This window comes from Meleagris gallopavo, chromosome 1 (genome assembly GCF_905368555.1).
Source record: "Meleagris gallopavo chromosome 1, MGAL_WU_HG_1.1, whole genome shotgun sequence".
NCBI lineage: Eukaryota > Metazoa > Chordata > Aves > Galliformes > Phasianidae > Meleagris > Meleagris gallopavo.
Genome location: NC_139404.1, coordinates 113,007,779 through 113,033,426, shown reverse-complemented (window position 1 = coordinate 113,033,426; position 25,648 = coordinate 113,007,779). Strand labels below are relative to the sequence as shown.

The following is a 25,648-nucleotide window of genomic DNA, read 5'->3' as shown; positions in this document are numbered from 1 at the left end:
GGGGGATGAGCTGCTGGAGAGGAGCTCTGCAGAGAGGGACCTGGGCGTCCTGGTGGACGACAGGTTGGCCATGAGCCAGCAGTGTGCCCTCGTGGCCAAAAAGGCCAATGGCATTCTGGGGTGCATTAAGAAGAGCGTGGCCAGCAGGTCGAGGGAGGTGATCCTCCCCCTCTACTCTGCCCTGGTAAGGCCTCATCTGGAGTACTGTGTCCAGTTCTGGGCTCCCCAGTACAAAAAAAGACAGGGATCTCTTGGAAAGAGTCCAGCGGAGGGCCACAAAGATGGTGAAGGGCCTGGAGCATCTCCCCTATGAAGAAAGGCTGAGTGAACTGGGTCTGTTTAGCCTTGAGAAAAGACGACTGAGAGGGGACCTGATCCAGGTTTATAAATATCTGAGGTGTGGCGGCCATAGTGGTGAGGCCAGTCTCTTTTCAGTGGTACGTGGAGACAGGACGAGGGGAAACGGACATAAGCTGCAGCATAGGAAGTTTCACACGAATGTGCGTAAGAACTTCTTTGTGGTGAGGGTGACGGAGCACTGGAACAGGCTGCCCAGGGAGGTTGTGGAGTCTCCTTCTCTGGAGATATTCAAGTCTCGCCTGGACGCCTACCTATGCGACCTGGTGTAGGGAACCTGCTTTGGCAGGGGGGTTGGTCTCGATGATCTCTGGAGGTCCCTTCCAACCCCTACAATTCTGTGATTCTGTGACTTTGGGCCAAAGCCACCTCTGGAAAAAGCACAACACTAAACATCCTGCTTTTGCTATTTGTGTGAGCAGCTGAGCTCCAGACTCTGCTTCTGACTTCTTCAGAATTTTTATATGTGGCATCATGCTGAACAAAGCGTGGTATTTCTTACCACACTAGAAAGAGGCTTATTATTAAAAAAAAGTGATATTCATGTTAGAATCTCAAAATTTTGAGACAAAACAGAGGTGACTTGAAGATTACTGAATCATATTTTGGCCATGATTCTTTCTTTTTGTCTCTTCTCTTTTTAAGCTTTACTCTCTCTCAAGCAACCTAAATCAAAGCTACTGAATGGCTGACAGCTGAAAGATTTGCAGTGACAGCTGTAGACCAATATTCATGTATCCTTTGTTTAGAAATGTTACCAAGGTTTGGACTGTAAGACAAGATCAGCACAATCTTAGTCTACAGGAAGTACTTTTATTTCTTCTGGTCATTGCTTACAGGGTTGGACTCATATCCCTACCTACTATACTGTGCAATAATTATCAATACCATAATTAAAGTTGATATTCTACTAAATTTCAAGTCACTCTCTTCCCGAGTAGCATATCAAATGAATTTTTTAAATAGCAAGTTACCTGAAAGCATTTCTAAACTGCCAACCTTGTGATATTCCTACATATTCCTAGTATACAAGCATTTTCAGTATCAGATTAATAGTTTACATTCTCAGAATTGTCAAGGACTTGTCTGTGGTAATTCAATAAACATTTGAAACAATGATTTTTATTTAAGCTAAAGTTATTTGTTAACTATTAAACAGCATACTAAGATAAATAAAGTAGTAAGTACCATGTGCAGAAGATTGGTTTTATTCTCCTTTTAAACGCCCTTCTGTATTTTTTCTTCATTATGACTAATACACAAAGACTTTAAAAAAAAAGTGACGCTGCATTTAGAGCTTCTAGCAAAATTAACCACGCTCCTTAGACATACAGTTAGAATTGCTCGTAGAACTAGTAAATGCCCTATAATTACAAAGTATTTTACTCAGTTATATCCATCACAGGTTAAGATTTCTATATTAATAATGCTGGGTATAGGTATGAAAGAATAACTATCTGATAGTATCTCACATAAAGGTACAATATTTGTAGTGACACAAACACAAATGCAATACCATCCCAGGTTTTGGACTGATCAAGTGACAGTTGGTCAACGTATTTACTATTTTACAAAATTCTTAAATTGCAATTTTCTATAGATTTTCTATGCTTAGTTAGAAGAAAGTATAGTTTACAACTTTATAAGTCGCTTCTGCACAAGGAAAAATATCACCAATAATAAAACCAAATACCAACAAATGTCATCAGAAATAAGAATTTTTAAAGTTTACTTACGCCTGTCGGTCCCGGTACATCTTGTTAACTTTCTCCCACTGGGAATTAAGCTGAGTCAGCTTTTCTTGTATATTTGCTGTTTCCCTTGGCGTAGCACTCTGCAAAGCCGGTGTCTTCTTGCTGTGAATCATGTCTATTTGACCCTGGAGTCTCCCCAGGCGATCTTTAATGTTCTGTAACACCAAGATTTTTTAAAAGAAAAACAAGATATCAGCTGTAAAAAGCCATTATCCATAAGCAAAAGACAAACAGGAAAAAGTAAGTTGAACAACAGCCTAAACAGCGATAACATTTTAGAATACAACCAGGTAATAATGACTGAACACCCATTCTTTCTTTAAAGATGTAATTAACTACAGATGAGAAAGGTAATGGCTGTAGGGGAAGCAAAGCTCTGTTGATTCAGTCAGTCACGAATTCCCCTACACCAAGGGAATAACTGTTTTAACCCCATTCCTTCTTAGAGAAAGCAGAACAAAGTGTCACCTTACAGGCTCATGTTTGAGAAAATTCTTTGATTATTTGACAGTTAGGGTCCTCTCTTATAACAGCTTCAGCACATATTACATAGATACCAAAGTTACAGGATGAAAAAGATAGCTTATTGGATATCAGTCCTTTTTAGGACATTGACAACTTAGCACTTGTCTTTCTGCTCTTAGCCCTTTACGCCTAGTAATACTCAGTTCTTTGCGTTTTAGAAAAACGCAAAATAGTTAACAGTATCTTTGCCTAACTGCACAATGCAGTCTATAAAAAAATAAAAAAATAGGAAAAAAAATTAACTCCAGGCCTTGAAATCTTTAAAATACGTGAAGGAATTTAAATACTCGCCCTTAGTCAATAGCCACTAATTACGCAACTACTAATGCATTCATTATCATCATTGAATTATGCAGATTTTCTTCTTTTCTCTATAAAGCAATATGTAAATATACTGTATATTTCTGTTCTATGAAGGAGACAGGGTTGAGCTTCTTATGTTAAATCCTTCAGAAGCATTTGAATGACCAAATTTGCTGGAAAACCCAATGCTGAGCAAAAATAGTATCATAAACTGCATGCTGACTTCACTAGAAAAGCTTTAAATGCAACAGAAAGTCATTAGCAGAGACTTTCTCCGTGTAAATCCTTATTTACAAGCCAATTAAACCCTTAAACCGAGGAGTTCATGATACATTTCAGTCTACCATCTAAACAGGCACAGTTTAGTACTGCTCTGATTTTCTTCTTTACCAGATAGAAGACACAAATGTACTTTGGATCAATTGAAAACCACGAGGTACATAAGCTTGCCTTTCAAACTCACATTATGAATACAAAAACCAGAGAAATAAGTATGCGTTTGACAGGAAAAAAGTGCCTTAAATACAACTAACTTGTTCAGCTGTTATGTTTTTACAGTACCACAGTCCTCATAACAGACAACATATATATTTGACTTGCTCAATGTTCTTTTGCTCACCTACTCTGAAGGACAAGTAACCCATTTATACATTAACATAGTACAAAAGAGATAAAATAGAGGTTTGATCCTGCAAGCTCTCACTGACTGGAATTACCTGAACTATACAAGCTGAAATCCAGAGCCCATTATTGTCACAGAGAAAAAATGGTCAATTTTATAACAGGCTAATCTGTTGTTGTCTTTTTAATGTTCTTACAGCTAGAAACTTTTAAGAACCTCTTGAAAGTATTTTAATTGTATCTCCTATCATAAAGAGCCTATCAATCACAAATTTCAACAATTTAAGTGTTAATTAAATTTCTGGCACAGGAATTAATCATGGACCAAGAAATCTATTTCACTGCACACACTTCAGTATTTACATGTATACACACACCCCTATAATTTTTATATACACCCATATATAAACATATATATTTATATGTTTAGAACATTGCTTATGTATAAATCTAGTTATCTATAAATTTGAAGTGCTAAACATGTATATGTAATCATTATATATAGTTCATAACACACACACACACACACACACACACACACACACACACACTGTTCTGCGTAAACATTTGGAAAAAAAGAACTTAAGATCCCATATAATGAAGATGTGGTGAAGTTTTGGAATATCAGTATTTACCCATGATCTGACTTTTCACTTCCCTCTACTCCACAGCTCAGAAACCATACCCTGGAGCAAATACCAGCAAAAACAACTGTGGAGAATACTGAGGTTCTGTAACTGTACTGTGGATGTATAATATGCTAATTGCTGGGAATCTATGGGAGACCTTAGCAAACTAAAGTGCTAAGCTTTATTAAAGTTTATGAAAACAATGATTTGGTGGAGAAATCTGAAAAATAGGCATTGATTTCATTGTAATAGTACAAAGCATAAACACAGAAATGCAAGTGTGCAAATTTCACGGCCATAGGAAATTATGCTTAATAACAGTATATCTAGCAATACTTTTTGGTTAAACTTGTAAAACAATGCTGTGTTGGTTTCCCTGTTTGTTTTCACAACCCAGAATGGAGTAAATCCATTTACCAAATATATACAACTGAAACAGCATTTATACACTTCAGAATTGATAAGTGGTAAATCTCAAAATGTTCACAATGAGTTGCCAACGGAGAGGCATGTAATTTCTGATGTGTAAGGCAGATCTTAGCTTTTGTTTAGAGCAGAGCTGTTACAGACAAATAAAGGTAATACAGTTGACCTTCTATAAAAGAAATACACAACTGAATGGCATAGGATTGAAGTAAAGAAATGAGATCACGTGCATTTGCGTGTGCATAAACATAAGTATTTCATACATATACTCCATCTATCATTCATGTTCAAGAGAATAGCTCCAAGCAGTTAGCTATCAAAAATGCCTTGGGAGACTTTGCAACACGGTTAACAGAAATGCACAAGGCTTTAATATTTAAGAAAAAAAAGAATTATATAGAAAATCATTAGCAGCTACTGTGACAGTAGCCTTTGGGGAATGATCCATCTCATTGCTCTCAAAAAGAGAAATCTGAGCGATAGGGACTTGAAATTCAGCTTATTTTTATAACTCAGAATTTGCCATTATCTGACAGGTAAAGATTATATTTGCAAATCATACAAATAGTAAATTTCCTATAATTCATCATATTTTTGTACTAACACCAGAACCAGTTGTTAGTAATCAAGATTAACTAGAAGAATTCCAGGAATTATTTCTAATTTTAAAATCTCTATACACTACAACTTACAATATCTGATATGGGTATTATTGCTTCAAGTACAATATATTGAAAGAAGATTATGGCGGTATTCTGGATGTCATAATCACTGCAGCATAACGCTTAAAGGAAATACACTGTAAACCCCAAATAAGCCACTTTAGAAATATCTGCACGAAAAAGTTCCTCTCAGTAAATGAAGGGTAATAGCTACCACATGAAGGCAAAAGAATTGAAATATATATATAAACATCAGCATGAATACATCTATATTTAAAGAAGTAGAGCAAGAAACAACCCTTTTTTTTTTTTTTTTTTTTTTTTTTTAAGTCTAAGTAAAGTGCTGCCTGGAAATGCATAAAAGAATGAACCAGAACTATTAGAATGATTATGCATACACAAGAAACCCCTTTCTCAAAGAACCAGATGGCTTTCCATATTAAAACTATTATATAATTAAAAAATATCATAGCTAAATGTAGAATCATATTTTATAGAGTTCCTTCTAAAATTAAGAAAAAAAAACCCAGCCTGATTAATATACTTTACTGCAAATTTGCAGCATTAACTATGTAGAGTAAGCAGCCTCAGAAAATAAGAGTTTTGATTTCACAGTTCATGTAATTTTTGAATGAGTAGACACAAGTACACTAAGCCTATAACAGCAATTCTTAACACAAAAGTCAACTAAATGCTTTCTCACATACAGCTATAAATGCAAATATAATGACCTAAATCCCTAAGAGGCAGTTTCATGTTATCCACTCACTTCTACTATGTTTTCATAAGCAAAAATATGTTTTAACTCTCAAGTTGATAAGTTATTTTATTTCAGAATATGCATATCATACTAAATAATCTGAAGTTTCAACAAGATACATAGTTTACATGAGATAACCATGATATAGAGAACATCGTGTGCAATAGGAGCAATGTAACTTGACTTTCTAAAACAAGATTAATTTCAATATATGCAAAGTTAAACATTTAACTTTCAGGAAGCATTTTGAAAATTCTCGTGCCAGTAATGATTAGCTAAACTCTTTGAACTGCAAGGATATGAAAGTATCCTTGCACATGGTCCACAATTAAAGCCACTGTAACTACAATAAAAGCTACGTAGTGAACTCAGAGATTATGAACGCAGAACAAGGTTGAAATTCCAGAAACTTGCTGTAACATGACGGAAAACACAGCAAAGACAGCAGAGCAGCAAGGCCCAGGCTGTAGCAAGCGAGAACTTGCTCAAACTGCCATAGACACAAAAACAAAGAAAAGAAGCTGCTTACCTTCAGAAGGCCTCAGATACACAGGGACCTCCACTAAGATAACCATGCCTCCACTGCCAACCCTTACATGAGGTCTGTGAGGGCGTGGATCCTGGCTCCACCCCTTCTGGTTACTCAGGTGCATTGTATGCAGCTGAGCTCCCCTGGGTTGGCCCTGCCTTCCCACCAGGTGTTCAATCACTGGTTCAGGCCCTGACTTAGTGTTTCTGCTACAGTTGTATCATAAAACAATAAATTTAGCATCCAAAGTGAAATGACACAAGTCACTATCAATAGTAGGCAAAAGTACCATAATATTTCTGCTTGTAACAAAATCTGCCCTATTGAGAGCATCTCATTAAATTCAATTCTTTAATCCTTCAATCTATGAACTGAGATTTCCCATGTGAACAGGTGGAGCTCCATCTTTGACAGAACAGTAATATTCAAACTTTTTAAAATAGTGTAAATTCAGTGGTGAACAAGTATGTATTATGTATTAGGACACACATAACAGAACTTTTAATAGGGTAATAGAAATACTGCAATCCCTGATTTTATGAGATAGAAAGACCTGGTTTCTCTATTCTTACCACTTACTCAAACTTTCAATGAAGAGAATGTTCCTAGAAGCTAGTGTGTTTGGACTTACTAAATGTGCCTAATAATAATAATAATAATTTACTAAATATTAGAAGTAGTATTATTTTTGGATACACATACACATATTCCTTTTTTTTTAATTTTATTTTACATTCCTTTGATATAAAAAGTGACTGTTAGAACTGTCTTTGCAATTAATAAAAGCATGTTTTTCATTTCTATTTGATATTTAGCAGACTGGATCACAGGATTAACTAGATTGATTTCAAGCAATCAGATTTAAGTCTTAATACACACATTTACTTTGGAGAAAAATGTTCAAAGTGGTTAACAGTGAAAGATTCTTGTAAATAAATTTATTTTTCCTTCTAAGGATTAATTGAAATGGATCATTTATGAATGGGAGTGAAAAAGAAACCTTACAAACTCAGTTTTAAAACACAGAGCTATCCATGACAGCTTTGTAATTTGATTCATGCAAATCTGCCAGGGATAAAAATCAACCACAATTTAATTTCAAACCTTTCCCAACCAGCTGCTGAACAATTTATGCACTACTTTTCTATTTTTACTGCAGGATAATGACAATGATGAATGCTTTTACTTGGAAATAAATATTCATTAAGCAGGCTCAGATCAAAACTATACCCTTCCAAAAACCCACAAATGTGTAAGATCCACTTACCTCTTTTGAGAGATTTATTTGGAAGATGGAAATGTGCCCACAAATGCATCTCATAACAATTTAATAGCTCAGTTAAATTAAACCTATGGCAATGCTTACTTCTAACCTCAGTAATCAATATTATTAAAGTCAGTGTCAACTCTAATAGCAGCAAACATACGTGGGTGAAGAACAGATTAGTTATGGATTTAAATCAGATAAAGATGGTCCAAATGTCAATAGGAAGTCAACTGCCAGTAAACTACTTGATCTAGGTCACTGTATTTCCAGCCCATCTAGTAATGAGCATAACGAGTTTACAGACACGGACAAAGTGTTAGTTCATTAACTATAATTTACATGGTCTATGCCTTTTTTTTTTTCTTTTTTTTTTTCTGTGTGTAAGAGTCATTCTGTCAAGAGTGATTGTTTAGAATGAAGAATGACAATAACACTGGCACATTCCACGATCTAGAAATTAACTTAGTACAGTCAATACTCAGAACCCCTTTAACCTACTAATACTAAATCACAAGAGGAAAAAAGGAGTGATCTGCTGTTTCTTCACACAGACCTATTGTCAGTTATTCTCTTGCTCCAATATTTTAGTCGTGTGCTTCCCTGGACAAACTATACCCCTAGGAAATGTAAAACATTAATTTTTAAGAGATAATAAGCATATCTATGTCTGCACATATATACACATATATACACACAAACACACACAGATGCCGTATGTGTGTATATAAAGGTATCTATGCAAGAACTATAAATGGCCTCTTTGAGGGCACTTCAGATATCCTTGCCAGAGCCCTTATTTCGATTCTCCCACAAAGCTTATTTCATCTGAATGACTGCAGACAGATTTTAGCTTCTTTGGGCTCAAGTTTCTTTTGGTTAAAAACTTTCTTTCATCACAGAAATAATGCAAATGTGGTCTTTACGCATTGATGGCAATTTGAAATTGCTGTATTATATACAGCAGTTAAGCAAGATTTTTTACAAGGGTTTACTCACAAACACTATTCTGCAGAAGCAGATAACTCATTCACCTACTTAGCCTTACAACTTCAATCTTGTTCTCTTATTAAGTTATTCAGTATTGAAAAAATCCTCGAATTTCAAGAAATTTCACTGTTATAAGCAATAAAGAAACATAATATTTAAAGCCACATTAACAGTTCTGAATTAGACTTCTCGTAACTGTATTAGCTACCTACTGGACAGCATTTTTTGTATAGTAAACTACAACAGTTGCGTAGGATATATCTCCAATCAGACTTAAAGCTTTCATAGTCCAATATGCAAAGGAACAGCTACTTGATTTTTTTATTTTTATTTTTATTTTTATTCTCTCACACTAAAATAAAGCTGTCCAAGATCATGTGTGGACAGGCTTTAAGTACTTACTAATTCATTCAAACTAAAAACACACAAAGCAAACTTTAACCATGACTTTGCAATTTTAAATACAGAACTGCCTCTCTCCATCCTTTCTCCCACTGTTCCACTCAGGTTTAGCTGTGCAGATACCTTAATGCTTTTGCTTTTCTTACTAATCTGGGTGAAACAGATAAAAACATACGAAACCATCAGTGCTCTTACATTTCAGAGCAATGTGTCTTCATATCTAAACATCCATATATGCACAAATCACAGAGGGGTTGAGTACTTACAAAAATGTGTGAGTGAACACAGGCTGCCAATAAAAAAGCAGCCCCAAAATCACAGAAACATAATATTATAAAGAAAACATTCCATCTTACCTTGAGACATTCTTCTTGTTTCAAGAGATCCTCACAGTCCTTAGCCTGCAGAACAGGAGAATTAAGGCGTTCTTCTACTTCAGACAAGGCTTGCAGAAGCTGAAGGATCTCTGCCAGGTACGTAGAAGGCACATAAGTGGTTTCCACAGTCATACTTTCAGTCATCACAAAAGTTGTATCTTCGTGAACTGTTTGCTAGTACAGATATACAAGAGAATGTTTCCTTTAGTTTCTCACCTCTACACAAATGTATAATTTGCAATTTCCAGTTCATGACCTAGAACCAATTAAAAATTATTTACAAGGCCAAAAGCAGGAAATATATGAGTTATTTTACACAGATCACTCGCATTCCCCTAATTTGACTGAAATGGCAGATACTAAAATTGACCCATAGAGAAGTATACAAACTTTTCTTCTCTTTTTCCAATGCAGATAAGAAATGCAAAAGTACTTTGAGATTATGATATTACTGGGATTTTAGTGCTAACAATTTCATCTTAAACTGTTAAATCTCTAAGAATGTGTTCTTCTATATAGAAATTCCATGCATGCAAAGCCCAAAATACTGACATTTCAAGGTGTCAAATAAAATAATGACTTGCCTTACAGATTCAATTTCTTAGCTTACATGCAACATAAAACAACCAGGTCAACTCAGTATTTACAGTAACATCCTAAAATCTCTCTCTTCAACCTTGGAAGTATAATTTGGAATTTCACTATTTGAATCTTTAATGGATAAAATTGACAGAGGAACTCCCAGCAATACATTTCTTCAGAAATATATATATATATATATACACATACATATATATATATATATATTTTTTTTTTTCCTAAAGAGGTGTATTGATGGTACTTTGGACAAATATGAACTAGACATGCTATTCTGAAAGCACATGCATACACCAACTGCAAGAGAGCCCTGTGTATTCTGTGACAAAACAGAGTTGATCTGTAAGTTTTGGAAAGATATTGACATATTAGGTGACAAAATGGTAACACATTAATTCTCCATATTTCTGATTTGATGTGTTTGTAGACCATAAAAAAAAAAAAAAGTGTGCTTGAAGCTTCATTTAACTAAACTCCAAATAGATGTTCACCTGTATGTCATTTAGAAATATATATATATAAATATAAATATAAATATAAATATAAATATATATATATATATAAACTCTTATTTGATAAGAATAGGTTTCTATTTGTTTATTTTATCACAGCACATAGGATTCCTAGTGTGGCAGCACAAATTCACTGAGCTTGGTCCTTGCCTTCTCAAAAATACAAACTTTACTTATTAAAGACCTCAAAGAAATGTTTCAAGCAATTGTTGGTTAACATTCAAAAATCTCATTACTTAGTTGCTCCAGTCCTAATACAGATAATCAAGGATTTTGGAGCACTGTCTGTGAATGACAATGCACCTGTGGTTCTGAAGAGAACAGCATCATTAGTAACGGAAAACAAAACCAAACACTATTTCCAACACACTACCTCAGCAAGGTGTCTCATTTTAATTGATCTATTTTCCATATCCATCTTTTCATGATTTCTCCCATTTAGTTTTCTTTAAAAAGTCTTAAAATACGCATACACACATTTGAGTAGCTGTATGCATATTACAAATAAAATTCACAAAGTTATCTCTAGATTTGTATTATTCTGCTGCATTTCCTATGCAAATTCAATTGCTTTGCTTATACTATTTTAACAAAATGACTTTCTCAGGACATCTGCTAACACTGAAAACACTTACTGCCATCATATCACCACTGTAATTTTTATTACATAAAATAAATTGTTTAAAAAATTGGTCCCCTCCCCTCTCCATATGTTTCACGAATCATGCTCTGCAAGAATAACAGTTTACCCCAGCTAACACAAAAAAAAAAACTCTCCGTGTTGACTAGATAATGGGAGATCCTCAATAAGCCACTGAGCCATGCAGCAATATATTTCCATTCCTCGAGACTGTGCTGAGACTCTTCTACATACAATGAAGAACTACATCTTCACAAAAAAACAATTTAACAGCTTTTCCCTATTTGACAGAGAAGACAGATTTTGATATTCAAGTAAGGGGTATGAGCTTATTCACTCAAAATAAGGTTACAGGAACACGTGAAATGACACATACAAGATAATTAAATTCTGACATTTTATTATTCTACTTTTCTAACCTGAGTTTAGTCTAATAACTGTGTATATATAGAGTATACATAACTTTTTACATAAAATAGAATTTGTGCCTTCTTACTCTGAAAAAAAAAAAATCCTGAATTCAGACAAAAATCAAATAGAAATTTGATGTGTGATCACTTATTAGGCACTTATTGTGCCTAGTTAGTTACAGTAATGCCAAAATATCCACCCATTTGCTACAAATGAGTGATAGAAGAGTACTCTTCCAGGCAAAATTTACTAAAATTTGAAGACAAGGCTGAACTTGGTATGACCTATATGGTTTACTCATCCCTCAAAGTATGTGTAATATTTAATGCCCATCAATTCTTGTGAGCTGCATAGAGCCACAGTTTTATTATACTTAATAATATTAAATTATTTATTTATATTAAAAGTTAAACTGTAAGTTACTATAACCAGATAAATACATGGATGAATTACAATGCTAAAGAAGTCCACCAGAACCTGTCCTCATATTTGGCAATATTACTTCATACTTTATTCTTAAGAGGACGAATCCAAATGAATTAGTTTCTGAATAAATAAATGAGTCTGAAATGCGCTAAAACTGCAGAAGTGGGTTTTTCAGGACACTGCAGGAATTTCTTTCATTCCATCTTGACTTTGTTGATAGTAGGATAAAAGAGCTTAAGGCATCTTGCACTAAGGAATGGAGATTAGGCATACACAAAATTGATCACTTTAATCAGCAAAGAAAGATAATTTTGTTTTGTTTCTTCCAAAGTTTGCTGGAATTATCACGAAAATACAATGGGCACAGTCCTTCCCTACCTTCTGGGCAAGCATCTTTACCAGAAATGTACACGTGAAACTGAATAATATACTAGCATTGTAAGAAGCAAAACCAAAAAACAAGGGAATTATCACCACAGGAGTAAAAATGTATAAAATGCTTCTATAATTCCATAAAGAAAAGGTCTTTAAAAGCATCTGTTAGCACTGAGATGTATTAAAAATACTTATTTTTTTAAGAATCACATTTTTAAGTAAGATTGTAACAATTATTTTCTCATGTGATTTTTCTGTTCATGCTTATTGTCCAGAAAGGCCTGCACACTGGAAAACATAAAATATGTATTTTGATGACTGTATCTGACTTAGTGACTTAGACTTTAAATGAATGCTTCCTTTACTTCAGAATGACTTCCTCAGTGAAATGAACTCAGAGGAAGGAATTTCAACATAAGCACAAATCAAGTCTTTACTGACACTCCAACATTGAAATGTGATATAATAAATGAAATAATAATTTCATTTTTGAAAAATACTACGTTCATACCAAAAATAATTCCTTTGAAATCTTCTTACTGCTGACTTCAAGTCTTGAATGAATGAATGAACTGCTGAGAAAAACACCCCTTTCCCTGTTTTTTGTTAGCCTTCAGTTGTGAGACATCTCCCCAAAAGTCTGGTAGTCATGCCACTGCCTGATATGCTTTATATGGTGGACTGGATAAATATGTGCAGTTGCTTGGCTCAAAGACTTGGATAAATTTTTATTCTACCCCATTTCTTCTTTTTTTTTTTTTTTCTTTTCTTTGAATGCATTGAATGCATTGAAATGAAAAAAAGAGAAAAGTTACAATGATTAACTTCAAACATTTAACTTGAATTATATTGGTGGTATTCATAGTTGTAACTTCTTTTAATTTCCTTTTTTTTCCTTTTTTTTTTTTTTTTTTTTTAAGGACACAAATATATATAACTTGAAAACTACATCAAGGCATTCTGATGCTACAGCGAATCCTTAGGATTCCACACCCCCTCAGGCCTTTAGAGCGTACGAGATGTAAAATACCCTGGATGAAGAGGTAAATGGTTTTTGCAATCCCTTTTCCTTGTCCAGCCGCTTAGCAGGGGTTTTATTTTATTTTGGCTTAGATAACTATGTCATGATCTGGACTCGCTTCAGGCTGAGGAGGCTGATGTATTGCTGCATGCTGAACTCAGATGTAGCCTATTTGAAAACTTACCCACTGCTTTTTACTAAAGACCTCCTATCATGTACACAAAGAAGAGACTCAGGACCAGCACAAACAGGAAATTCTAGCATATTCTGAGTGCAGTCCCGGTTTTGATTTTTAATCCTGAAAACTTTCATTAGTATCCATTCACTAAGTAAATTAATTTCAAATGTGATGGAACTAGGACATGAGACTATAAATACATTTTATTCTGTATGACATAAACCAGCTCTTTTAGAATATACAAGAAAATGGAGCACTGTGTATCTTATGTCATATCTGTAACATGACTACTCGTGAAGAGAGACAAAATCTAATATTACTATCCCCTAATAAATTAATTTGAACTGTTAGGACTTAGAAAACATCTCACTATAAATAAATTATGCATGTATATTAATTACTTCTGATAAAAGATGGATTATCTTAATCCAGTAATTGCAGTAGTTCAAAACTGACAAGCAAAATTACATGTCATGGTAAAAGAATTTTATAATCCCTACCCCTTTCATGCATACTTCTGTCCACAGAAGTCAGTATCTTACTAATTGAAATCTGTAAACAAGTAAATGCTTATGCATTCATATTACATTTTGGAATGAAAGAAAATAAATCTGAAGACTGTATAATATACATCTTTGGCTTTAAAATAGATATTGAAGATACGTATTTAGAATGTTTTATGGGATTACCTTGAAAACACATTTTGAATTGAGTTATGTGTCTCACCCTCCAGCAAACACGATGTTTTAAAGTTTTTATACTTTACCTATCGTCTAAATATGGCCATAGAGCTGTTAGCCATTTCTTGCATTTGCCTAGTAATATTTTTCACAGCTGCAAAAGTGCATATATTATCAAGGAAATTACATACTTAAGGAAGTATTTAATTTACACTCTAGAAGATTAAATTCTTTTACAGAGTCATATATCCTTGTAACCATGATATGCAATTGTGAGCATCTGTGCATCCTGTTAAAAGCAGCATTAAAAAAAATCAAACTCTCTAACATAACAGTAACTATCCTAAAGAATGGAATGAATTTCAAATTCTTTTAACTCAAAATAGAATTTCAAAACTGTGTAAGTTATAGAGAAGCACACAGTGACAGACTAAGTTTCTGTATGCTGTGTTGGATGGCATCCCTCCTATGAAAAGACTTTGGTCAACATTAGCTCACTTAGAGGGTGATTTATTAAGACGGCAGAAGCACCCTGATCACACAGCATGAAGCCTTAGGGCTGCTGTGAATTTAATCTCTTACTCTACTGACTGACCACCAAGAAAACAACTGATGTTAAATATAGCACAGATATGTTAAAATACAATCCACTTGAGATCTAAATTGACTACTTCATTTTGAAATTGACTGTTTAATTGTAATATTAATTTTGAAGATATTTAAGCCAACTATGTGTTAGCTGTTTGTTGAAGTAATTTAGAAAATAACAACAAAAAAAAAAAACAACAAAAAACCCTACACTGAAGTATCACTGTACTGTTTAATGCTAACAGCTCCAAAGAGCAAGGTTTTAAACCTCAAACAGTGTCATCTTTCGAAGGTAATCTACATTTATACAGATGTGATCATGCAGAATAATGATAGGATTTGTTTTTTAGGCTGATTTTGTTGCTCTGATTTTTTTTAAATAGCAGGCAAGAAATTACTGTAAATCCAGCACTAACTAAATATACCTACATAGCTATTCAGCAATCACACTGTACATATAAAAATTCACTTCTATGGGCACCTTTGTGAATATATTCAGAAGTATCCATGAAACAACAACAAAATTAAATGAAAACGTCATCCTTAATTCTTGACAGAAGATGATGATCATGTCTTCAAAAGCTACTGTCACTTAGGGCCAGATCACTCTGCAGCAGGTCTTTCCTCTTATTTAACATCACAGTATGACTTATTTAGTATCTATTTATTTACATAATTTACTCTGTTGATAAATTATGATATATCAGTGAAATTAAGATGGCAATTAGCTGGTTTGTTTCCCCAGTAGCTAGGCAATTATTAGGAAGAAAATACTATATCAGGATAATGAAGTTTTGGCCAAATAAAACTGAATGGAGAGACAAATTGGTTGTCACGGGTTGCCTTAACCAAAGGATGCTAGTCTTGTTACTACCCTTACCATACTGAGAACAGTAAGAAATCCTGTGCCATGTTTTAGACTATATTACAGTAACCACTTCATATAATTTAAGACAACATCCTAAGACAGTCCTATTTGCAACAAGGCTATTCATTCCCATGCAATAAGTTAAAGGTGTTGAACTTCACTTTCAAACTAGGGAATGTAATTCAGATTGCTTCATTAAAGACCATAAGAGATTATGAAAAAAAGGTAGAAAAAAATGTTTTCTGTGAAGTTCGGTCATCTGAAAGGAAGTTTGTTTTAAAATTCGCTCTAATAAAATATTGTGGATTTGCCATGAAAATACTGAACAGAATTAATAAGCAAATAAAAGACAAGAAAAACACACTGTAGAAGAACTTAAAGTACTGTATAAGATGGTTTCACATCTTACAGAAGAAGGATCAATGGCCTTCCCTTAAATTTTCACATCACATTATCACATCAGTCTATCTATTAGAAATAGAGAAGGCAAAGTGCATTTTAAAATGCATCTTTAATACCAGCTCCTCTTCAGCTACATCCAGTGCCTATCCTGGCCTTTCTTGCCAGAATCCTAGAAGAGACATAAAACTAGAAGTATTTGAAATAGAATTAAATGATTCTGAATGATTTTTCTAATAGTAATGTTAACAGATTTCCTGATTGATGGATGCTAAAAAGCTGATGTAAACACTCAGTTGTGATTTTCTTCCCAAAGATTCTCATTCATTCTCACTCCTCTACAGTCACAGCCAAAAGAGGTCTGCATTTGGCTGTACTGTATAAAGCTGCCTCAGTTAAACAGCTGCCTCTGTTAATACAGAAGTTACATGGTATCACTGAATCACTTCTGTCCTGTCCTTGAAAGACTCAACACACACAGGTTAAACAGATTCTGTATTCCAATCCATTTTTACACAGTTCTCTTCTTGTCCAGTAAGTATTTTCCTGTTTTGCTTTCCTAATGCCTTTTCTTTCACCATTTTATCCTCTCCCCTACTCCTCATGACAATAAAGATGAATTAGCTTATCTCAACTTTTGGCAACCACTATTAGTTTATTTACTAAAAAAAAAAAAAAAAAAAAAGAGAAATACTCATTTTATTCCAGTGCTTCTGGTTCTGACAACCATGGAAAATAATGATCTAAAACAATGATAGCAAAAGAGTATCAAAGTATTAGCAGGTACATAATTAGAACACAAGACTTGTGTTTATCTAGCAGTGACACATTCTGTTTCCGTTACTGTTTGATTTTACATTTTAGAAAATATTTTTGTAGGTAAACGTAATTTATCAGTAAAAATAAGTTTAGATTTCATTAAGCAAAATTAATGGAGCTCAATAGGGAAATACTAACTGAAAACTGGAAGATGTCCTTAGAAGGGTGAATTTAAACCAACTCTTGAATTTCAGATGTAAAATAAATTTGATCAGTCCTTAATCAGGTACCAGAAGCTGATCACATACTCCCTCACCTGGAACAAGTACCCAATTAGGAGACAATTAGTTTGAACTTCTGAATGCTTCATAGAATCTTTAACAGAATAAGGTAATTTATATTGAAAATGAGGCTTATGGTACTTTTTTTTCCATAGGAAGTACTAAGAATACTGGTATTTGACTTATATCACAGCTAATTGCTTTGAACTACTCTGTCTAAACCACTTACCTCGTAGAAAAAAATGCATTTTTACACAGTTATTTACCTTATTCACTCTTGTTCACCACATGGTTTAAGTGGTACGAAAAGGACTTTCTCCTGATGTTAATCTTTTGATCAACTTGATTATTTTTCCCAGTACAGAAAAAAATCCAAGTCAAAATATATCAGAAGTAAAATGATCATTAGTTCCAATGGAATTTTTATTTATGTCACCAATAAAATTACTCATATCATTTATGCAAGTCTACTTTCTTTGCCAGTATATATACAAGTAGGTATATAATTTTGACAGCTGTTACTGAATTGAAGAAAAAGTATTCCTCCTATCCTAAAAATACTCTTAAGATAATATGAACTCTGGTAATTTCCAAGGTCATTTGGCTTTTTGTGTAGTGGAAAATAGTTATGCTTCACCTTTTTAAGCCTATGCTTTCAGCTACACCATACTTATTGACAGAACTGGTGACACACACTTATTTTTCAGATTGTTGGTGGATACTACCTACTAAGCATCTTTGGAGAATCATAACTTTATGAGAATCTACCATGACAAAGATACTCGATTCTTATGTTTATGCATCCTTTTGGCAGATCTTCACCGCCCCCTCCCCCCCCCCCTCGACCCCACCCTCACCCCCAAATTGTGGAAAAGTAAATAAGGGGGAACATAATCATTCTGATTTCATACTTTGATATCAGAATTATATCAGCTCTAATAAAGTAAGAAATGCAATTCTGTCATCAAGCCACAGCAGCATCTTGCTATGTTTATTCAATTAATCATAATGAATTGCAAGATATACAGTACAGTTAAAATCTCATTGCCTTTTAACAATAATGTTCAACTCTCATATATGTCTGTAATTGTATACATCATTAATTGCAAATGAAAAATGCAGAAATTTTCTACTTCTTTTGCTATAAAAATAAATTCAATTTTGTAGTTTTATTGTATGTTTTTATTCAGTTGGTGGGTAACAGAAAGCATTTTTTGCTGGTATATGCATGTGTTCAAGTGAATAGTTCAAGTTTCATTTTTCTTCTGTATTCTCAAATCTTGAACAATTAACTAACCCCTCACAACATCCCTGTGAGGTAGGAACTTATGCTGTATTAAAAGAAAGAACAACAATGACGAAATAAAGGAAGTTGGGAAATTAACTTTGTTTCAATGATTTGGGAAAACTAAAATACTAACTAAAATAGTAATGAGGTGTTTTGTACTCCTCCTCATTCTGACGTGACTGTGAAAACATTATACTTCTCGTCAGCTTCAGTAGCTTCTGTAGAACATCTAACACATTTCACATAAATACCACAGTGGTCATTGTCAGTAGAGAATGGTATTTTTCATGAGAAATGAAAAGTACAACGTAATTAACCTGCACACGTATATTTCATTAACTAAATTTGCTTGAGACATTGAAGAATATTTAAAACTTTTAACCATTACAAAAATATAAATATACTGTAGAAATAATTTATTTTAACAATAAGAGCACATGTAATGGTTGCATGTTTAAAAAGTCAGTGGCTATATTTAATTGACCAATTCAAAAACACATATACCAATCTGTCTACATTACATAATTTAAAGAAAAATATGATTTGCTGGTAAAATTTTATAATGGATATACTTGCCCTCTATCATAGTAGGTACTGGGTGAGTATGTTTAATATAAATGGCAGATCCTTGTTTCTTTCATATCAAAAGAACAAATATATTCATTTTAAAAAAACCTTATTTACAAAACAAAGTGAAGCCTGTTCTAGCTCCATGCCAATATAAATAAATGGTTTGCAACTGACTCTGTCCATTAAGTTTAATATAAACCATAGTAACCTGAAAAGAGTAATCAGATGGAACAAGATTTAATAACATACAAACCAAAATTAATGATTCTCTGATTGTTTCCATTAATAGCATAGCTATCCCAATTATTGTTTTTATATATACATTATGTAACTTAATAGTCAGAGAGTTCAAAATAAAAACAGGTTAATTACATTAACTTAGTGCATTAAAAGAATGTATTTCCTTTTCCACTACCATTTTTAAGACTACAGAAGAGCACAATGTAATGAATATAACAATTTCCTAACAACAAACAGGTGTCAATCTTCTCTTTAATCCCATAAAATCTGAAGTTCAAAAGCCAATAAACACAGTAAGAGGAATGACAACCAAAAACTGCCGTATGAGTGCAAAAGCAGTTATTTCACAACTATCAATATGGCTAACTTCTGCAATACTATTTTGATCATAAACCTGGAATAATGACAGTTCACTTCTGTTTATTTATCCAGTTACTGCAGCATCTATAAACCATTAAGAATATAATAATATTTTATATTAAACCCTTCAAAATAAGAAGACATTAAGTTAGCTTAGAAAACAATTTTCACCTCTTGTTCAATTTAAAATTACAGTTTCTTGCAAAAAACTCCTTTGAGATTTCAAGCATTTGAAGAAGAGGCTATGTATAAAAGTGCAAGAAGAAAACATTTAATCTCTTTCTAAAGTAGGTATAAAGATGTATTATGGACAAATAAAACAACTGAAATTGGCATGGAATGGGTAGTTTGAAAATAACACTTTTTTGGATATACACATTTACTGAACAAAATGCATGCATGGCAAACTGACATTTTTTAACTGGCAAATGTTATGGAAAAATAATGAAGCAACAGAAATAAACATGAGCTTTTCATTCCTGAGTTTTCGTTAATTGGCTGATTTAACTGAAGGGCAATTTTAAGATCAAAACAGAGAATTATTGTATTAGAATATAAATACTTTCCCACTTGCAAACAATAGGGTTTTTCTTATTAATATCTGAAGAGTTAACACTGACCCTGATGCTCTCAGTGTTAGTAGGATTCTATTAGCAGTAGCAGTTGCAAACATATGGGTTTGCCAATAACAACTCACAATTTGTGCATAGTTGAGTCTTCGAAACTGAGCAAATTTGCTCTCAAAATCTTGCCAGCGCTTGCTGAGCTGTACCAGGGTTGGCTCCACTGCTTTTGCAGCCCCATCCTTAGACAGGCGTTCAGCCTGCCTGTTCACCGCATTCAGATCTTCCTTCTTCTTCTCCAACTCTCCACCAATCTCCTAGTGAGCAAAACCAATACAGGGCCCAGGACAGTTAGCTAACTAGATCAATCAACTTAGAATTAGCAAAATATTTCTGTCAGAACTTCCATTTCAATTTTATTGTTACAGTTAAAATGTTCAGCTATTTCTTATCTTAGAGGCAAACACAACAAAAATAACTGAGATTAAGAAATCTTCTTGAAGATTGACTGTAGATATTTTAGAATCTAGTACAAACTGAGAATTAGTTAGCAAAGGCCAACGGGTTTCACATTTTGATTCTTGCTAGTACATTGTAATGGGCAGCTGTAGATTATTATTATTTTTTTAATCGATAAGGGTCAGCATATTCATGACAAATAATGTTTGGACAGTTTACAAATATATTATCTGAATCTTCAATACAGCGCTTAATTCCTGTTTTACTCTGTGGGAAACTCAACAGAGAATGAAGCAAAGAAAGACGAGGCAAAAAAAACTAGGAAAACCTTTGACAATATGTAAATAAATCTACAGATTTTGACAATGACATATGAATGTTCAGATGAAAATGAATGTGCTAACATGAGATAGAGGTCATCCATATATCGGTAAGTCATTAGTTCATCTGGAACAAAGATACATAAAATCAATTACAATTTTTACTAAAAAACATTTGATGCTTCTTAATACATTGCACACTCCACATTGACAAAAAAATTTATTTGAAGTTTTTCAAATAATTTATGTAACAATTATTGTAACAAAAGAATACAAGAGATAGTACAACAAAGAAATACCAATTTTAATACAGATTGTTAGCATTTGTTTTATTATATATCAGAAATAATCTATTGAAATAATAATATTTTACATCTATTGAAATACTCATTTCATTTCCATCTTTTAAATAAATAAATTTATATCTCAAAATGATCTATCATTGCCATCCCAAAAAAACATTACCTTTAGCTTCTGCTCATCTTTGTGGTCTGGTAGACTGGCTAACTTTTTCTCAATGTCATCCAGCCACGTCATTAGGTCATCAGCCTGTCTCTTGTACTGATACCATTGATGAGAAATCTCTAAAGCCTTTTTTCTTCTTTGAGACCTCAAGTCCTGTTCACAGTGCAGATATGATTAGAATATGAATGAAAGACTTATAAAATATGAATTGGCATTTGTGTACACTGAAGGAAAAAAAAGGAAAAGTACACAGGTCCGCTATTTTTAATTAAATGATGATATTTAAATCAAATGTGGAAGTATCTAAACACAGGGTATTTTCATCAGTTTGACAGGTAAATGTTTATGCTAAAGGTACATGAATAAACCGGTGAGCCAGTCAGCAATATTCAGAGAAGTTAAGACTCCTACAAAAATATCAATACTTTTAATATAAAACAATTCTCCTTAGAATACTTACTGGATAGAAGGAAACACAGCCCAGTTAGTAGCTAGGTGTAAGTGGGCTTCCTGTGTTTTGTGATAAATTGTGAAATTCTAGCCTATGTGAGAATTTTGTAGCTATTCAAAAGAAAATAATTTCAGTGCAAAAATGTATTATAGACCATTACATACCAAATGTGTTTATGACTCAGAGTTATAAAAGCATTAAAACTTCTATTGAACAGGACATTAAAAAACACAACTTTCTTGAAAGTATTATTAAATATACCTTAAGTGCTTAGCTTCACTCATGAAGAGTTCAGAAAATACTTTCACTCTAATAGCATCTTACTAAGAAGCAACTTTAGAAAAAACTTACATAATTTATATAAAAAAATACGTAAACAAATTTGCTTCAACCTTTCTTGAAAATTTTATTTGACAAAGTTGAATGCTCAACTGAATAACTCAAGAGGAAAACAACCAGTAAAAATCTGGCCAATAGTATAGCTCTAAGAAGAGTCTTCTCCTCCACAGAAAATTTGAATTAGTTCTGTTTAACTTGAAAAAATCCAAGACAAACCTAGCAGATTTCAAGTTACTTCATAATGTGAACAAAATGACAACAGCTATTATTTTACTGCATTCACACAGCTAAATTGTAAAAATTAGAATGAAATCCATAGGAAACAAAAGATGATGCTCAAAAATAAGTAATAATTAAATGTAAACATGCGTGAACACATGTAAAAATGTGTTCCTAGTGTCAAGAAGAACTAAACAAAAATTTTCAAGAAAAATTCCTCCTGATGAAAGATAAAAATTTCAGCTACAACTGCCATAGTCTATGCCTCTTAAGTGACCAAAGGTGATCTTTCAACTACAAAATTATTCTTTTCCACATTTTATTTTTCTCCAGGAAGTTGACATCCTCAAATAAGTCTCTCAGCAGAGAATTTAGATGTATGACTTTGGTTTTCAGCTTCTTAGCTGCTAGGTCACTGATATACTGATATAGATATACTGATATAGATTATAGGCTACTCCACCAGTATTTTAAAGAGGGAAGTGTCATGTTTCCTGCTGAAAGAGATCAGCATGCTATTTTTTTTTAGTGAAGTATAAACCAAATTATTAATTACAACAGAAGTGTTCTACCATGCAGAATCTAAGTTTGTGAGGCTGTATTGTAGCTAAGGTCTGGAATTCTGGTGGAGAAACATAAAAAGTGCAAAACATATTTAAAAAAGGTAATATAATCAAATAAGAGTTTACTGTCCAATTGGCAATCACCTGGTTGTAACAAAACTGTGACAAAACAATGCATAATATGCCTTTTCCAAAGCCTCAAGAAAAGCGTACAAGCAATTACATGCTTACAGTTGAATAGTTTCAAATGACTTATCTCTAAATAGTAATGAGGATTCATTTAACTTTACAGAACATTGCCCTGAAATGAAGAAAAATCTGTTTTATTTGTATGTGCTTATAATGGTAGCTCCTATACCTTGAGAGCATTATGTTTAGACTGCAACAGCTGCTGTTTTATCTTTATTTCCTCCCGTTGTCTCTCATCTGTGATTCTTTTCTGAAGCGTGTCGCCCCTTTGCAGCAATTCTTTCACTGTGCTCTCATCATCTTCACTCTGATTTAAAATAATAACAGGTAAAATGGGCATTTAATTTAACTACTACCTAAGTACTAGGAGTTTTCGACATATAAACCTATACTTCCTATGCTAAAGATCTAAAAGCTACTTGCAGTTCTGTTCTGAAGACACAATAGCTTTCACTTACTTTCTATATCACCTGAAAGGTACGAGTAAAACAGCAAATGAAAAGCTACAGATGTTTGATACTAGTCTTTACAGAACATCCAGGATAAGAGGATGAAAATGGTAAAGGCAAAAGGATAAAATATTTCTAACTTTAAAACAGAAAAGTGTATCTGAAATACTCTACAAAAGTTTCAGTCATTGAAATTGTCAGTATGCTAGAGACAATGTGATTCCTAAGTATTTCACATAATAGTATCATCACAATATAAAACAGCTATTCTAGCATTGAAAATGGTATCACTATGCACTCTTGATACATAAGGTGAATCTATTCCTACAGATTTCAAGACCATTTTTGAAACAACATTAAACATTCTATGTATATAAACAGAAAAAATATGCTCAAGCATTGGAACATTACCCAATAAAACTTAATTCACTTATTATTTACCACTTGAGTAAATACCACCTCAAATTGTTAATGTTTTTCCTGCATTAAAAAAAAAAAATTAAAAAATATTTCATTTTAGCATTGATATGAAAGATCTATCTTTGAATAATACCTTGAAAGGAAATACAATATTATTTATTTATATTGCTAATAAAGAAATATATATCTGATCTTGCTGAGGATTCACAAAGTGAGGATCCTAAAGATGATTGGCTATCTAAGACATGTCATGCCTCTGAAAATTGTATTGAAGAATTCACAGCAGTATTTTGTTTGTGACATTTTGTTTTTGTTTTAATACACATATATTGTTTTACTATTAACAAATAGGAAACATAAGTAATAAAACTTATCACAGTCACACATATTATTCACAATATAAGGTATGACCATATATGTTAATAACTAATCTCTGTGTGTTATTTGTCTTTAGTGAATGCCTTCTTTACACGTCTTCTGAACGTGTATGCTAATTTGGAACCTTTGAATTTATAATATATTAGCACAGTAAAATTTTGTTCAAGTCATATCTAAAGATCTTAAGACAAATAAGGTAGTTTCTCATTTTCACTCAGGACTTTTTCATCTTTCTATCTACTCCACTCAAACTTCCATTTCAACCAAATTACCATATCTTTATTGAAGTCCTCCTCTTTCAGATTCACCCCCTGCTGAATTTCAACCTCCAGTGGTTCAAGCAATTTTTGTATATCGAAGTCAAATTGCTCCAATTCCTTCAAAGGAATGAAGGGCTAGAATAGGAAAAATACAGATATAATTTATTTAAATTACATATTTAATAGTCTTATTAGAAGCATAAATAAGAACAGGCATCTGTTCCACTTCCTATTACTAAAACATTAGTAGATTTTCCATAAGATGAAAAAATTATCACCATGCAACTCCAACTACGCACATACACAAATAAACATTGGTATTTAAGAATACTCATGTAAGTTCTCATGTAAGAAATATAAGAATTCTGTGGCGAATTAAGATTAATATATATATATGTATATTTTCACATTTGTGCACAAGAATAGGCTCAGATAAACAGCATCTAAAAAATTAAGTTTAGATAATACTCAGAAATAGTATAGCAACAAGCAATCCATTTAGATGAATAACCAATTGAGAACAATTTCAGGATAATTTGTCTCAGTGTTTTGAAACCATTGTTCTGTCAAAAAGAACAGCAAAAAATACCAGATTGATTACATAGTATCCATCTTAAAAAAAAAAAAAACAGTTAAACTTAGTATAAGATATCCACTTAATGATACTATGTAACATACTAAAAAAAAGTAAACAAAACCTTGTTTTAAGAAAGCACTCCAGCTGAAGTCTAAAGAAGGCAAAGCAGAGAGGGACTCTCTTTCCCTGCTGCCACCTCTCTTG

At 33.1% G+C, this 25,648-nt stretch overlaps 1 protein-coding gene across 15 annotated transcripts in view; it reads right to left on the bottom strand.

Moving 5' to 3' along the window:
* DMD (dystrophin) overlaps window positions 1-25,648 on the bottom strand; it is a 1,154,126-nt gene that overhangs the window by 579,166 nt on the left and 549,312 nt on the right. For all 15 annotated transcript variants that reach the window (XM_085210257.1, XM_085210277.1, XM_085210286.1 and 12 more), the window contains 6 exons: window positions 24,880-25,002; window positions 23,530-23,667; window positions 21,600-21,752; window positions 20,490-20,672; window positions 9,579-9,773; window positions 2,094-2,266 (listed from right to left, as the gene is read on the bottom strand). In XM_085210257.1, coding sequence (XP_085066383.1) covers window positions 2,094-2,266; window positions 9,579-9,773; window positions 20,490-20,672; window positions 21,600-21,752; window positions 23,530-23,667; window positions 24,880-25,002 — 965 coding nt within the window. The remainder of the gene's footprint in view (window positions 1-2,093; window positions 2,267-9,578; window positions 9,774-20,489; window positions 20,673-21,599; window positions 21,753-23,529; window positions 23,668-24,879; window positions 25,003-25,648) is intronic.